Source organism: Scophthalmus maximus, chromosome 2, assembly GCF_022379125.1.
Source record: "Scophthalmus maximus strain ysfricsl-2021 chromosome 2, ASM2237912v1, whole genome shotgun sequence".
Taxonomy (NCBI): Eukaryota; Metazoa; Chordata; class Actinopteri; order Pleuronectiformes; family Scophthalmidae; genus Scophthalmus; species Scophthalmus maximus.
Window position 1 is genome coordinate 5,210,221 of NC_061516.1, and position 17,177 is coordinate 5,227,397.

A 17,177-nucleotide genomic window follows, 5' to 3' on the forward strand; every position below is an offset into this window, starting at 1 on the left:
CCAGGGCATAACCCTACCTCCTCTGTCCCGTACGGCCAGATTGTGGCCCCTCTTGAGTTCAATCTCCAGCTTGTACATCCCTGAGCTGGGGGCAGATCGCTCAGGGTTGGCCCCTGAGGAGCTTGAAGCAGCCATACCCTATTTTTTTTTTTAAAGGAATGCGTTAATCACAAACAGCACAGCCTGAAACCAGGGACTTCAACACACAGAACAAAGAGGCCACAAAGTGAACTCACCAACATTTTTCAGGAAAATGAAAGTCGCATAAAGCCTTCTGAAGCAGAGCCCTCACTACCTCAGTTGTATTGCCATCCACGCTTGCAAACAGCACACACTGACTGAAGTGTCTAATTCAGCTCGGTAAATTGTCCCAGGGGTAAAAACTGACAGGAAATTACATGAGAGTAGCTTCCTCCCATCCGACCACAGCATTGGTAAGCTGATATTTTTTCCTCTGTAAAACCCTCACCTTCACTGCTGCAACAGCAACATTTCTGCTGTGGCAATGCACAATCTCTCTGTTGAGAGATTGTGCTTTTGTACCAGCGCTTTGGGTTCATGAAAAGAAAAAAAAAATTAAATATATTATTATTATTATTATTAACAGACATAAAGGACACACTGCAGGCAGGCCTATAATATGATGTAACACACATACATGTCACAGATGCAAAAGAGGTTGAATTTTAAAAAAAGAACCTTTAAAGTAGATAGTTTTGTTTCGTTCCACTCTGGTATCTATCTCACGAACATCATGGAGGCATTCATGAAATTGTGTTATTTCTGTCACGTTTATAACTTAAACCATGAACACACATTCAGATGGATTACTGATGGGGCCAAACAGGCACAGACTTCTGACTGTTATCAATTCTAGTTGGAAAGTCAAAATGAGGAGATGTCAAACTGCCAAAAAAAAGCTGTCAGGGTGGTGCAAGAAGATTTTAGAGAAATGTTTTATGTCTAATTTACAGACATGTAAAACAACTTAAAGAAACAAAAACAAAAAACATCTTCACAGAGACACAAGACAGCAACAAAGAGATGCAACACAACTGCAGAGAGATACTAAAGGGCAATGAAATCTATCTCATTCAGATTTTTATTAGCTCAATAGGGTTCACAACTACACTGTAAGCGACAGATTTCACATTACACCTTGTAATTTTGATGTAGTGGTTCAGGAATGAGAAAAAAGGTAAATCTGATTGACAACATGAATAATGATGAAGATGTTTGACAGTGCCTTTCCAGCACGTACGTAAACAACAGTGTTAATCAAACACTGGTCTCACCATACATCACGTAAGAGAACTACTCTGCTGGGGATGTAACATCCTGTCAACACTCATCCACCTACTGAGATGCTCTGATCAATACGTCTATATTGTGATGATACATTAGGAGTGCACTATATGGCTCTGAGATGTGAACAGTCTCAGCTGACTGACTGTGTGTATTACAGATCAGATGATTTGGGATTGATTTGATAATCAAAACAGCCTGCGGATCAATTCACTGACAACACAGAGAGCTGGAGGTGCCAAAGGTCAAGCTACATTGCTGGCATAAGAGCAGACTACAGTTTGTCTATAAAAAACATTTCCCCAGTCTGATAATCAACTCACTCACATTTGATTAAAGGGCAGTCATTTTAATATACATTTCATGACAGAGAGAGGTCCAAACGATTGACTATATGTCAGCATTGGTAAGTTGGTAAGTTCTGAAACACTAGGTGGCGTTATCAGCCATGTTTAACCCATGGAATGGAGATTTTGTATAAATGTGGTAAGAAATGGGATACTAAAATCATTAATATGTTTCATCACAGTACAGTCTTGTCATTTTGTTTGCAGCTCAAAAAAGTGTGAAGTATCTCTTTCATATTAACAATGCTTCCAGAATCTTCTTAAACTTTTTCGAAGAAATGCACAAATAATAACCCTGGAAGCAGAATGTCTTTCTGTTGTCTGAGCAAAAATCAAGTTTGAAGGCCGACTGTGTTTTCTTCCTCTCGCTTCCATCAGTAGCTGAAAAAAACAAGATTATATTTCATCTGACATTTCCATGTCAAACTCACCTAATGAATTTTAGCCCATGGCTGGTGTGTGAGCACACATAGCATTACCCACAGAATTACACACGTTATGAAACACTCTTGTTTCCTGAAGTTTTTGAGGTGTGCCAAGTCTCTTGCATTTTACAAGCTCCGGAAATTCCACTGGACAGTATTTGCTAACACTTTAATAAAAAAAGTGAGACATCCTGTGAAACATGAGGAGGCTGCATGTGTCTGACTGACTGTGTGGAGGTTGTATTGTGGGAGGAGGGCTGATCAAATAATATGTAGCAAGTGGGGTAAGTCCAAGTCAGATGGGAACAGGTTAGAGGAATACGAAAAGAGGATGAGGTGTACCAGGTCAATGTTACATGGCTGAAAACACTGTCATGTCACCTTCTGAAGCTGTTTCAATTAATGTAATCATCCGGCGCACAACATAATCATCCTTTTTGAATCCAGTAGTCCTTCTCTTTTATCTCTGTTTTTTGGTCTCCACCACCTGCTAAGGAAAATATCTGGTTCTGTTGAAGCTAAATCCTCCACTGTGTTCACCAGCTGCTCTGGGACTCTGTCAATCCGCTGTAGTGGACAGAGATAAGGGTGGAAATATAAAAACAATGCACCAAAAGAGGCAAATGTCCTTAGAGCTGGGAGGAGTGGCAGAGTTGATGATAATTCTCTTTGGGTTTATCAGTACAAGTGACTCAGCAGTCATTACACACATTTGTGTAATGCTTCTTTCTTACTTTATTAACTTATATCTGTCCTGGCGTCCATTTGTGCTTTATTATCTGTCACCAACAGCAGCTGTATGTGAGAGCATTTACTCTACACAAAATGCAGAATGATAACGCCTTGGAAGTGCCGCAGGTTATTTAATTGTTCTTGCTCATCTGTTTTTCACATTTAGAGCTAAAAATAAATGTCTTGTCGCTAGTGGCACAGCACCGACGCGTCTTAACTCAAACTTACATCCAATCAACTTGGCGGGGAATGAAAGGGGGAAACACTTGTGTAGCCGTCAAAAGCTGAGTCACAGAGTATCCAGGATTAGCTGTCTCGTGGCAGCAAATCAGGAAGCGTAGCACCAAGCAGGGAATAGCATCAGATCACATACAATCCCATCAGCTGCACACCTATTTCAGGACTGTGCATGTATTTCTGTCTACATTGAGTTGTGCGTATGCAACCTAGGATTTAGTCTTTTGTCTATCAGGATTCAGGCAACAATGAAATCATCATTTCCATTCAGAAGCACCTCTCAACAACCATGAGTCGGATGAATTCCCATAGTTCCAACCAATCCAGAGTCATATCTCCTCTCTCTAGCTAATCAGCGCCTGGAGTCTCTCCACAATTTAATTGATAAAAGTAAACCTACAAGACCTACCTTTTTTAGTGTGGGTTTCAAATACTTTTGATTTTAATGAAATTTATTCATAAATCTTAGATTGAAAGGCATTGTATTTTCTTGATCATTCTCTTCTTCATTCCCTCCTTTTTATTTCTGGTTTCATTTAGAACATCTGTCTTTTCGTATTTTGTCCTTTTTCTCATTTTCCTTCTGTTTTCATATTTGTTCCCCTGCCCTTGGTGTTTTCTCATTGCAAACCTATGTGATTCAGGATAGCGTTTCCTCACTTCCTCTTGGTTTTGTTGTGCGTGGATGGGACCTTTGTGTATGAAAATTGCTGTAAAAATCTGACTGATTGTTGGTTGGTTGATTTGGATGAATAAGTATCACATTAAAACCCCAATTATTTTTACAACCAAAACGGTTTCATTTCATGCACATTATGACCAAATTGTCCCATTGCATTAGTAAACAGGACAAGGTTTATTTTCCTCAACACAATTTGAATTGTCCAAATAGCTGCTGATTATTCTGATATATTCTGGTGTTTAGTAAAAGGACTAATCTTTTCCAGGATACAAGTAAACACACCTCCAATCTGGTCCTGATAAAAAGCAGAGATTTAACATCTTTAAAAACATTCTGTGCTTTAACTTATCAGCGATTATGTGACACTGTGATTCCTGCTGTATAACAGACTAACTACAAATGTCAACAGGGTGGTGCTAGAGGAAAAATCATCAAATCACCAAAGTTATAAGGATTTATCTTCTGGAAAACATTAATATCTGAGCCAAATTTGCTGACAATCAGTCCCTCCTAGTTGTTAGAATATTCCAGTGTAGACTGAAGTAGTCTTTCCCTGACGTCACATCACTAGTGTGACAAAAAACAACAACAGAATAGTTAAAACGCAACAACCAAATGTGATGTTTTATTTTAAGTTCACAATGTCACATTTTAAGTGAAAGTGGAAAAAAACGTCAATGGTTCATTTTTGCCATTGTTGAGGTTTGAAGGAATTAAAGCAACAAAAAGCAACCTATATATATACATATATATATTTCTGTAGCACTCAGTGTCTGCTGAAGTAAACCAGAGCTGAGGCGGGTTACACCTGCGTTAGACGCAATGACGAGTGTATATGACATGACCCCCCCAGTTGACTAAACACTCCCCCTCTCACTCACATTGTCCTACACTGTCAAACTGGCTTCCTCGTTTTTCAACATTTTAAACATGCGAGTAGTTTTTAGTAGTAAAAAAATATACTTGCACTGTCTCAAATAATGGCGGCAATATGCGACCATTTGGTCGCAGTCTTGAGCCCTGTATAATTTAAGCCCATTGACCATTTTACTAGACTCTTTTGTCATTTTGTATCTTTCTGTAGTCATTTTGGAAATCTTTGTGGTTATTTTGTGTCTCTTTCTGGTTGTTTAGTTGACCCTCCCACAGATATGTCACATCATAAAAGGGCTCTGGACCAGGCCCCCTTATCCCTTTGACCTTCGGGCCTGTGCCTGGCAGATCTGTGCAAGGATCCTTATAGCTCTAAATAACAAACTACCTCTCTGTTTCTTACCTAGAACCTAGTGAAAATGACAGACGCTGGAGAGGGAGGCTTGAAATAAAGTCAATGAAAGCTCTAAGAGGCGCTGGGAGTAACATTTATCTCCTTCATGTCAGCAAGCAGAGACCTCCATAACATGATGGTCAAACCTCTGGGGCCCATTAACATCAATACTGCTGCCAATACTGACAGCAGTGATCAATACAGTAAATAAAAGCCGGTGAGCTCCCAACAGGCTCATTCCAAGCGAGAATAACTGTAAAATCCATTTTCAGAAAAGTACAATTTAACACATTCTCTTCAAAATGTCTACAAATGAACTGCACTGAATTAACATGAGTTGCGATCACCTACACATGTGTGACAGTGTGAGCTTCCCCTTCTATCTCAACACTCGCAGAGAGTCTATACGAGTACAAAGAGTAAGAAGGTACCACTGAAACACTTGAGGTGAATAAACCACGGGTTGCAGCTGAGGAAAGACTGTGCCATTGCAATAAAAGGTTTTCAGTACATTTCAGTCTGTGCAGAACTAACAACCAGCCAGTGGACTGGAGCCCGTTGTACATCCAAGACTTCAAACACAGATTCACGCGAAAGTGTGGTGCTGCAAACTGATCTCCCTCTTTCCTCTGTTGTAAATGTGTTGCTGCCTTGTGCACTGTATCGGTAAGGCTGAAAGGAAATTCTGATTTGTCATAAAAAAAACCTGCTAATGGTTGTTTATTGCCAGCGTTTAAGGGTAAGACTGGTGATTTGTTAGCAATAGCTCGATCTCCCCCATTCTACAAAGAATACTGAATACAGCACTGAGTGTGCAGATGCTACAGAATGACTCAGCAGTCATTGAAGTAACATATAGTGGAAGTCAATGCTAAATTCAGCAAACTAAGCTTCCACTGTTGAAATATGGGTGAACGTGATTGATGTGTTTGCTCCTTTGGTCACAACTTTGAGTCCGTATTGAGTCCTCAAGGACCACCCCAACCCACTCATTTTGGGGTATTTAAAGTTATAGTCACGGTAAAATGTGAAACCGCTGTCACCCTAGTATGAAGGAAGGATCTTTTGATCAGTGTGATGGATATTTCTGTCATGTCTTTTAACACTTGTAACATATATAACTTAAATTGTGTATTTATTCTGTCTTGTTTCCTCAAAAATTTTCTTCTCTTGTCTATTGTTAATGCCTCCGCTCTACACTTATACACTACAAAATCAAAGGGGGAGGAACTACTGTTCGTCTGCTTTCCCTTTCTTAGTGGGATGGAAATTCAACATCAAGATACGTCAACCCCAATGCTGAATGTTGAATGTAATGCTGAATGTAAAGGGACAAATGTCTTCAATCTCTCCCGGTTAAAAGTTAACGTTATGTGTGGCTGTTGAAAATCGGGAGAAGGAAAGGTTTTTTAACTACAGTTGTAGACTGTACCGCACGTAATGCACCAGTCAGTAGCTCACCACAGAAGGCCCTAAAACATCTGTTTGCTGTTGACATGGGAAACAGCCACTCAGAGGTGTGATGTTTAAGCAGACAAACGGCGCACAAAGACTGTTTCCACTAATTTGCACTTTTTTGTTGTTGTCTTCGACAGTCACGAAGGAGCAGACACTTTATCAGTAAACACACTAGACAACACACTTAAAGCATTTCTCAGAAGCCTCTGGAATTCTGGAGGGGGATGAACCAACAAATCTATCTACTGTAGAAAACTCCAACGTAACATGTCCTTGTCCTAAAACCTTATTATAATATACTGAACGGTTTTTTTATATGACAGGCGTGTCACATATCCAATATAAATAACCAATGGATTGTTTGGTTATTTATAAAGGTGCAATAGAGTTTAAAGATTCAAACATGACCTAAAACGATCAACAGAATCCAAATAAATGACAGTTTTGACGTGATGTCAAAGACATGCTAACCCGTCCTGCCCCTTACCCACTGTAGCGTCCTTTCTGCCCAACATGAGAGGATGAAGAAGTAGAGCTTCCCACAGGGTGTATTCTAACCTCTTGTCTTGTAAACACAGCAAAAGCTCTTGGCAAGTGACCATTATCACCACCACCACCAGCCACAGGCACAAACCATATTCAGCAGCAAAGAAAGGAATTAACAGAAATCAGAAAAGCAATAGTTAATACTGACGTTGCTTTCCAGTTGTAGGTGGGTAAACGATTGAAGTTTGACTGTGAAAACACATTGTTTCTGCTAGATTGCGAAGTAACACTAATGTTAGCTATGTAGCATAAGCAAAAAAAAATTTTTTTTAAAGACCAAATATTTTATGATTTTGGTTTCTCCAGTAACGATTCATCACTTTTTCCCTGTCCTATACCGAAATAAGTGAATGTCTTTGAGTTTTGGACAATTGATCAAATACACGACGTTCACAATGTTTAACTGACCAAACAACAACAACAAAAAAAATTCTTGATGCCCCAACTGTCAATTGTTTTAACCTGTGAAGATTCTGCTTCTCCTTAAAACCAAACAACGTACATGTGAAAATACATTTAAACAACCAAACCAGTTTTTTTCTGTGAATCCTGTTACTTTGTTTAGTTTCAGATGATGTCACGTGTACAACATTATAATAATAACCTGAGGTACTTAATAAGTTGTAATAGTACTATAATCAGTCATTTTCTAGTGGTCATGGTAACAGAAATTACTTAACTGTAAAAAAGCAAATATATAAAAAAGACAAAATATTGACCTCAGAAGTTTGAAATCAAAAATACTTGCTAGTAACAGAAAGCATTTAGAATTCCTCACTTCTCTTTGTATATAACAAGTACAGAAATGAAACATAGGGTGATGGTGATGGTGAGCTCACCAACAGGAGTCGTCCACATGTGGAGGCGAGGGAAAAGGAGTCATTGCAAGACCCACGATGAAGTAACCCTCGAATCGCAAGACGGGACTCTGCCACCGGGCCCTCACTCACAAAGAGATCCAGGGTCGAGCAGGGCGCAGCAGGGTTAATACAGTCAGGGAGAGGAGGTGTAAGGTGCCTTATTTTTAAATAAAGCAACTATGTGGGGAAAATAACAAAAGAAGAGACATGGAGGATTTATACAGCAATTCCAGATTAACTGCGAAAAAAAATCTTCTGTAACCTCAGAAAGTATGATCCAAAGGAAGCAGACGCAGCAGAGAAGGAGCAAGGTGTGGTACTGTCGGTGTTAAAGCTGAATGAAAGAAGGAAGAACAGGTGAGTAGGAGGGGGGAAGAGGAGGAACTGTGCCGGTTGGCTTGACTTTAATCCTAGCGGAGCAAGCCTGACTGACGGGCTGTGCTAAAGGGTAAGCTGGGAGGAGAGGACAGCGTCTTTTAGGTCACTGACAGATTTAAGACCAGACTAGCGTTCTAAGAAACATAACCTAATTTAAATTTAAAATTGAAGACAAAATGTCGGCAAATGTTGCTCAAGATATTTTCCAAAACTTAAAAACAAAACAAATAATATGAAAAGTCCATGAATCTCATGGACAATCTCTTGCTGCATTCGTCATATATGAAAGGCAATGTCCGGAAAACACCTGGACCCAATTTTCCAGGTGTTTTCCCGAGCTTGTGTGAAAAAAGTTTTATGAATTTCAAAAGTGCAAGTGTTAGCTTTGGGCGGAGCCAGGGTAGCTGTTTCCCCACAGTGTTTCCCATAAAACACCTTGACTTTATAGTCTTTGGAGTGTTCTTGGTTCTGAGAGAAAAGTGTCAAATTAAAATGATGTCTGACTGGCTGATTGTGTAGTCCCGGAAACAAGATGGGTTAAGTAAGCAGCTCTGGCATCACTTCTTGCCATTAACTGCATTTATAAAACATTTTGAACATGCTATTGCTCTGATTCTCACCTCTAACTGTCCTCGTCTCAACGGCAGCTGAGGCTCACGGGTATTGTAGTGTTTAGACCCACTCGCCATTGCCAAGATGAAGGATAAAACACGATTTAAAGAAACAAGGTTGAAATGGCCAAAACATGACATATGATCCTTACACTATCCAGCAAAGTCCTGCGTCACGTCTCTCTGTTAAGTAACATTGAGGTTATTGAGATGAAATTGAAATGGGAATTAAACATGGAGGAAAACACTACTACCCTTATGACCAGACTCATTAAACAAAATACCAATAGCTAATAGTGTATACTGATCTCTTAGTAGATGTTTTGTTTTCAGTTATGAAAACAGGTTAAATCCATGATACCTTAGGGAGTGGATGACTATTTACAAAAGACATCAGAAATGTATGTATGTCAATATCGCTCACACTAATATGTAAAACTCGACATGCAGTGACTGAACAAATATCCTGAAGTAATACTGCTGACACTCTTTAACAAGGATGTATACTAAATGAGCTAACAGTGTGAGACAGCCAATTTTCTCACTCTTGTTCAGCTGACTGCGCACACCCTAACACACAGAGAAAAATAGTTTCTGACAATGTTTCCTAGTCTCACCCAATTTGTCTTGAGCAAAAAAAGCATTGACCATCAGCCATAAAGCACTTGGGGTGTTTGTTTTCCCTTAGTCAGATACTCTTCACAGTGGAAAGTCAATAAAAGTGGCATATCCTCAATAGCCAATCACACAGCATGCTCGTGAATACAGGTCTGACAAGCAGCATTTCACACTAATCAATAAGATAAGGATGAAGTCGAATTCCCAAATCATGTTTATTCACAAGCACACTTGTATGAAGAGAAGGAGTTGAATGCAGGGGTAACAAAGATTTCACGAGCAAATGCAAAATCTTGCAGCTCTTGTCTCCAAAATGCCTGACATGTGATCCATGCAGGTTAGTGCAGGTAGAGACACACAGCTTCTGGTGTCCCAGAGGAAAACCATGGTTCCGCCTGTCTCCTCCTACCACAAACCAAAAGAAAAAAAGAAAAACGCCTGACACCGTCTTTGAAATGTAACTGAAGCCTCTACAGCAGTACTTCTCAAATGGGGGGGGGGGGGGGGGACGACGACGACGGACGGACACGACACTTGTGTCTTTATTCATGCTTGAACGATAAACAAGCCTCCAGTCACTAGGTGGCAGCAGTGCTCAAACTAATCAACAGGCTGCCTGTTCAACCCAGTAGAAGAAGTAGACCTACACAGAAACACTGGTGTACAGAGCTGACGGAGGAGGAGAGATGGAGAAGTTTGTGATAGGAGTGAAAAGAAAAACGGAGGAGGCGTGGGGGGGGGGGGCATAAACTGAATAAAAGCAGGAAATACGATGAAGTCTATATAGCCCTTGGGTTTGCCGTGAATACGGTTGCAGATGAAGAAAGGCCGGTGTGTTTACTATGTCTAAAATCTCTGGCAGCGGACAGATCCCAGCTTAACATTGAGCAAGAGTTAAGAGTAGCAATATCAAATTTGAAGTCCAGATTTGAAAGGATGTGCAGTGCAAAAAGGGCTCACTGCAGCCACTAAAATAGACCGAGCAGACTCATCTCCTTCCCAAATATTTGCACAATTTCTATTTTTATTTGTTCTAGGACATCTACTGTGCATCTGGCAGAGTGATGGCAAATTGTATCGAAGTTGAATGTGTTCATATAAAACAGACAAATGCAGTGAAATAAGTTTGAAAGAATTGTGAAGGTTAATTGTGTTATATAAAAAATGCTCAAACTGATGTAGCTGACAGTTTCAAATGTTTCAGGGTTCAAGGCTTTTTTACTGTCTTCTGAATAGACAATATGTTCAGGGAAAGTAAATGCAAATGTTATGCACTTTTCATCCCTTGAGCTAAAATATTGTTGCAAATGTTGCACACACAAAAAAGAAATGTTTAAAAGTCATATACATTTTTGAATGGGAATAAGCTGATGAGGCTGACAAGGGACCAATGTTTACAGATTAAAAATGTTTTGAATGAAAGGCAAACCCCAGTGAATCATTTGCTGTTTTGAGATTCACACAGACTGAGCAGTCTTGTTTAAATGTTACAAATTGAACTTGGAAATCGTTTGAAGTTGTTGCAGATGTTATCTCAGCTAATTTTATTAATCTATTTTGATAACTTTCAATTTGTAGTTTCATAATGTTGAAGTTCTCACTTAAGGTTCAATTCCCATTAAGCATTTGGTAACACCCCCTGGCTGGCTGGGCACCTTTAACTGAGGACTAAAAAAGCTGAAGGAAATACAGTGGCTAACCCCTGTTGCATGACCAAACAACTGATTATCTTGGCTCTAGTCATTTTTATGACCAGACTTGTGCACTAGAAATAAATCATCTTAAAGCCCCAGTGTGTAATTTTTGTAATTTTTTCTGGAAGCATCTGGTGGTAAAGTTGCAAACCGCGGCCACCTGAGCACCCGACATGGGACACTTTATGTTGGCGCACTGCTGATTTCATTCTAGTTTCCCGGCAGCGCTGGAAATTCAAGGCGAATGCGACGTATTCTGGACCGTTTCGAGCAACAATAGTATTCAACATGACGTAGCAAATGGAGACTCACACGGAGGTCAGGTCCACCTCAGGTAACTATATTTAACTCATTCAAAGTTGACGAAAAAACATTGGTTATTTGTTGCAGGGGATTATTCATATATATAAACATAGTTATGGACAATATATTCCATTTCTGTGAATAAGTTCTTTCTAAATATTACACATATTAACAATAATACTTCCTGGCCAATTCTCTACTAATGCTCTGCGGACGCAGCGCAAATTTTCACGTCGTGTCGGTTGACAACACACCATAAGAGTGTAGCGTTGGCCGCTGTCTGTCACAACTCAAAGTGAAAAATAAGTACATGCTGTGAATGTAGAAGCTGTACATGCCAAGGATCGTTCAGACCTTAATGCATTTTCTCAGGGTCAATCAAACATTGTTTTCTTGAAAAATCTCCGACCTGTCGCCCGCTATAGAGCACATGCGGATGGACCAATCTCACCACATACATTTTAATAATTAATGATGGTTTGATCAAATGAGCCATCAAGCACAACACACCTTCCAGTCCATCTTATTTGTAAAAAACACATAAATTGCAAGTAATGATAAATTGTTCTCTCTCTCAGCACACCTGGCCCCCTGGCACTGTACATGTATGTGGAATGCAGCCATCATTACAGTCATTAGTTAGCCATGTGCTCTTGGAGTTGCCCCGTCATCCACATTCAGTTGTAGTTGGTTCCAGCTGTAAACAGCTCAACCAATTCCTTTCAAAAAACACCCTCCAAAATACAGCAGCATTTGTTAAACAGGTTTTGAGTCCGCACCCCGTGGGAGTGCAGGATTTACATACGCACATCCCATTCAGAGTTAGCTCATACTGTTATAATATTATCTGTGCCACCACATTTGTTCACAGCACTTATTTTGACATGAAATATGTAAACACAGGTATAACTAATGAGGTTCATAAAGTTCTGTTCTATTTAGGTGCGGAGCCACCTGACCTGAGTTAACCTACTGTTCCATGTCAAATTAGCTGCTGCTGCTGCTATATTCTGTCTTTTTCCGCATCTAATCATCTCAATGCACCTTGAGATGTCAAGATTCCAGAAAACAAAAAGCGTTGCCGTTGAATAAGCCCCCAGTTACAATGATGACTGCAGTCTCACCACGGTGCACAACCGCTGTTTTCTGTGGGACTGAACAGTTTGTAGTGCTGGAAGGCGTGAGCGTAGCTCTGCCCCAAATGAGCATTGAGCTTGTTTACTTTAGTGAGTTGTTAGTTTAGTCACAGTTTCTTTCTTTTTTTCTGTAGGGCAAAACACAGTGTAACTAGGAGCATGTTACAGTTACATGGTCCTTTCTATTGACCCTTTTCCTTTTTTTTTTTTACAACTACGTACCCTGCAAGCTCACGTTCTGTTCCTGCTGAGATGTACGGGACCCCAACTCCCACGTATACAGTAAGTGTCCTTCGCCAGCCGCACAGTACATACTTTACTTTTTATAAACTGTGCATATACAGGACACACATTTTCTAGTTCATTAGTTCCACCGAACTAACACTAGTTTAGTAGAACAGTCCTGCAAGAGACTGGAGGATCAACTGAACTGATCAGGGAGGTGTCTGGGAGTGAGCTGAGTGTCCTCCATCCAACCTCCTTCCAACTACCGTCAGAGCCATTCATGAACTAAAATCTTGTTTCTTGGACTTTTCAACTGACCTGCTTTTTTAATAACATTCAACTGTTTACACTGAAGTGGGTGAATATCAGAGCTGGAGTCGTTCCGATTACAGTTTTGGGATTTTTGGAAGTAGTAACTGTTCAATAATCGCTTCACCTTTTTTGTAAGGACAAGTTTACCGTCTCTGGCTCCTGCTCGCGCCCCCATGGGTTGTCCCAGCTGTCTTTAGTATGTTTTATTTCTCTCTCGCTTGTATGCTGTATAAACAACAACTTGGGTTGGGTCAGATCTGTTGCTGGTGTGGCCCAGTAAAGCTGACCGGGACACTATGTTATTAGGCAAAGCAAACAAATAGGGCCTGGCCTATAAGCTGTTAAACGCTTCTTTGACCTACCAGTCTAAACACGCGAGGAGTAAACCTTTACTATTAAAACTATACCTGAGAGAAAAACACGAAATCCTTCTTTCTCTTTTTTTCACTCAAACTGTTTGCCTTCAATCACAAACCCACTCAGTGGATGGACCAGTGATGCATTAAAAAACAGTAAATGGGCTTTCACAGTCATCTATTGACCACAAATCACAATCATCTTTATAGTTTCAGCCTCTTAGTGGGAAAAGCCACTGTTCTCTGTTTCATGTCAATGTGAACTGAAAAAACTTTGGACCCCGTATTGTTCGATAAAACTCAACAATCCATTTCAAGAAATCGCCTCGTGCCTCTGGAGATCTGTACTGATTTAGCAGGCCTGCACAAATGCTTGCACATGCCACAATTTCAGATTTTTTTTTAAAAACCAACAACTAACAGATAATTACCATTTTACAAAAATAACTGTATCTTGCATTATGGCATTATGTTATCATCACATAGCAATACATGCAGATGTCCCTGTAACAACCCTGTCATCTCTCTGGTTTGTTTTGGGTAATTCGTTTTCAGACAATATGGCTCACGTGTGTTTCCACCGAGGATACACACACTCGGGCCATGTGATGCAGCAATCGAACGGGACACACATTTAGAATTAAAAAGGACAAACCACCGCACTCGACCCACCGGCAGCGCATCCCTGCTCTCCATCTGCGTTTCCTCCTCGCCCTGCGCGCCGCCGCCGCCGCCGCCGCCGCTGCCCGGCCGGTCGGCCAGCTTCTCCAGGCACGCGGACCCCAGAGAGGAGCTCTTGTGGTGGGACTGCACCAGCCGGGCCACTGTGGGTTTGCTCGGGCAGGGAGGCTTGCTCTTGGAGGACGACTGCATCCTCTCGCGCCCGAGTCCGGGGCCGCCCGCCGCCGCCGCTTTGGCGCAGAGGAGCTGCGCGTCGCTCGCGTCTGCGCGATCCACCCGCGGGGAGAAGAGCAGGTCGGGCTGCGAGGAGGAGATCACCCGGTCCAGGGCGGCGTCCTCCCTCCGCTTCATCTTCTTGAACATCCACGCGCCCCGCTCCTTCTTGTCCTCGGGCTCCCTGGCGCCCGGCTTCGGGCTGAGCAGCGGCTTGGCTTTGGCTTGGAATTGTTTCCACATGGTGTTCTGTTGGCACGAGCCGCTCTCGTCCTCGCCCCCGTCGCCTCGCTCCATTCCCGCCGCGGCTCGGAGCGCGAGCGGGCCGTCACACGGATGGGGACGCCGGCGATCGACCGAGAGAACTTACGCAATCTGTCGTGACCCCGCTCAGCCGCATTACACCAACAGGAGCGCATCAAAACAGGAACCCAAGCACCGTGCGTATGTTCTGGCTGCTCCGCTGGCAGTCGGGGTCGTCCAACCCCCTTTCCGGAAAATATGCACCACACCATCAGGCAGCTACAGGAGGAAGACAGCAGGGGCGGACTTAAGCTCTTCGGCAGCCGCGAGCCAACATTTGACTTTACTGACCCACAGCTGTCAATCATGACATCGATCTTACCCTCTTTTATTATAGCATCAAATGGCTGATTGAAACCAAACACCTGAACAGTAATTGGTGTGATAAGAACAACATCAAATGAAAAAAAAAAAAAAAGGAAAAACATCTCTGGCAAAAAAAATTAATTGGCATGATTTTTGAGTTGGTGTCTAATAACATGGAGGGGGGAGGGCTTATATGGCAGCCAGCCACCAGGGGGCGATCAGTTTTGGCTTCACTTTTCGAGAGCTGGCATGTCTTCCATTTCATACATCACTGGTTTCATCTTCAGTCAGGTTTCCAAACCTTTTTTTGTTACTTTTCTTTTTTTTTTTTGTTTTACATTTTGCCAATAACCCATAGGTATGAATGTGAGGAAGGATATGGCTTTTTATGTTGGCCCCGGCCTGTGATGGCCCGGCGACCTGTCAAGGATGTACCCCACATCTCGCCCCAATTTTAGCTGAGATCGGCCCCAGTTCCGGCCGCAACCTTCAAAGGAAAAGCAGCATTAATTATGAATAAATGTTTTCATTACTGTATAATCACTATACTATATAGGTCTTGGAAGAGTCGGGTGAGGCGAACGGTGCTCAGTCGGTTGTAATGCGCAACTACACCTCTAGATGCCACTAAAACCTGCCATCCAAAGTCAATGTAAAGACTTGAGTAGACACGAATTTCGCATCGTTCACTTCACTCGCTCGAATAAAAATACTTGAAATCGAGCAAAGTATTCGCGCGACGCATTGTTGCGAAAGCCAATAAGCGTTGAGATTCTCCTAAAGTCACTGTTGTCCGCGTCGAGAGAAAATGCAAATATTTCCATGTTATGTTTACTCCATCTTCTGCCACCTGTTGAGTGCTGGTGTGTAATACTGTGCAGGAATGTGCAGCCCAACATCCCCCTATCTCTTGTATTGAAGAGGAGTGAATGCACATTTTCAACTTTTAACAAGAGTCAATAGGCAATGATCCATGTGCCTTAGCCCGATATGACCAATAAGTAATTGTAGACCATTTCTTACATTTTTTATCTAAATTTGTATTGCAGATCCTACGGAAGAGGATTAGGGCCATCCTCCCACCAAGGTTGGTCCTAGTCCTTACAGATACCCGGAGTTTAAAGTCATAATTCTGAGTTTAAAGTCATAATTCTGAGTTTAAAGTCAGAACTCAAAAATAAATTTCATGTGTGGCCCTAATCCTCTTCCGTACAGATCATGTATTTTACTCACTTACTCTATATTTACCTTGCTCTCAGGAAAGCAGGAAAGCAAACCTTGCTGGCATTTTCTGACAAAGCTTTTGTGCAATCAAGTAGCGGTTGGTATACACACTTAGTATATATTTGTTCAGATTTGTTGTAGAGTTGTGTGGTATTTGCCCACCTTAAATATGTATTTGCTTTTGGTAAGCTTTTCATTGTCTTTTTAAAAGTTTTAAAATCTCAAACGGAACCAGACAACTGGCGTCCTGTTGGCTCGGTGGTTCAAGTCTCTCACATAGCATGGTCTTGTTGCGTGAGTAGGCTGGCCACAAGAAACTCACGTGGTCAAAGCTTCCGGCTTCCATAGGAAAAGGCAAGAGCCTAAAAAAGGTATCAATGGAAAGATTGATCCTGGGATTTTACGAATTGATATTGGTTGATTCAAATTAAGATTGGTTTGAATCAGAATAATAGATTTATTTTAGAGAAAGTGATGTAACCGGAAAGCGTGAGTCATACTGAATCTAAAAATATAGTGTTTGATGTCTGTATCTTCAGATGCCACTGAGGTAACCTCAGATATTTTTTGTCACCACCACTGTTCATCATAAGCAGCCAACCTATACCAGGCTATTATTAAACGAGCCAGTCTCTTTCCCCTTATACAGTATTCCTGTATAATGCCTCTCCCTTATAGTTTAACCTCTGAAATATGAACAAACTAAAGGTATGGTACAGAAAACAGCCCAAATTATGACAACCTTGACAAATCACTTTTTACCTGCAGTTAAAAAAAAAAAAGTGTCCCAATCTGGTAACAATGGTTTGCGAAGGTAGCGTAGGTCCACATTTTGAGTATTTGGCGCTCAGTCTGAGCCTGATTACAGCCTCACAGAGCTACAAGCACGACCAGAGACCCTATATTTTGTTTGAAAAGAAGAAGAAAAACTAAATAAATAAATAAAACTGAGGCAAAG

At 41.3% G+C, this 17,177-nt stretch overlaps 1 protein-coding gene across 7 annotated transcripts in view; it reads right to left on the minus strand.

The window, feature by feature from the left end:
- mctp1b (multiple C2 domains, transmembrane 1b) overlaps window positions 1-14,905 on the minus strand; it is a 34,194-nt gene extending 19,289 nt beyond the window's left edge. For 2 of the 7 annotated variants that reach the window (XM_035625224.2, XM_035625223.2), the window contains exons 1-2: window positions 14,165-14,905; window positions 18-138 (exon numbers count right to left, since the gene is read on the minus strand). In XM_035625224.2, the coding sequence (XP_035481117.2) occupies window positions 18-138; window positions 14,165-14,683 (640 nt within the window). In that variant the 5' untranslated portion in view covers window positions 14,684-14,905. Of the gene's footprint in view, window positions 1-17; window positions 139-236; window positions 471-14,164 lie in introns of those variants that run through there. The other 5 variants (XM_035625226.2, XM_035625225.2, XM_035625227.2 and 2 more) reach the window with 4 other exon arrangements.
- Window positions 14,906-17,177: the final 2,272 nt, after the last annotated feature.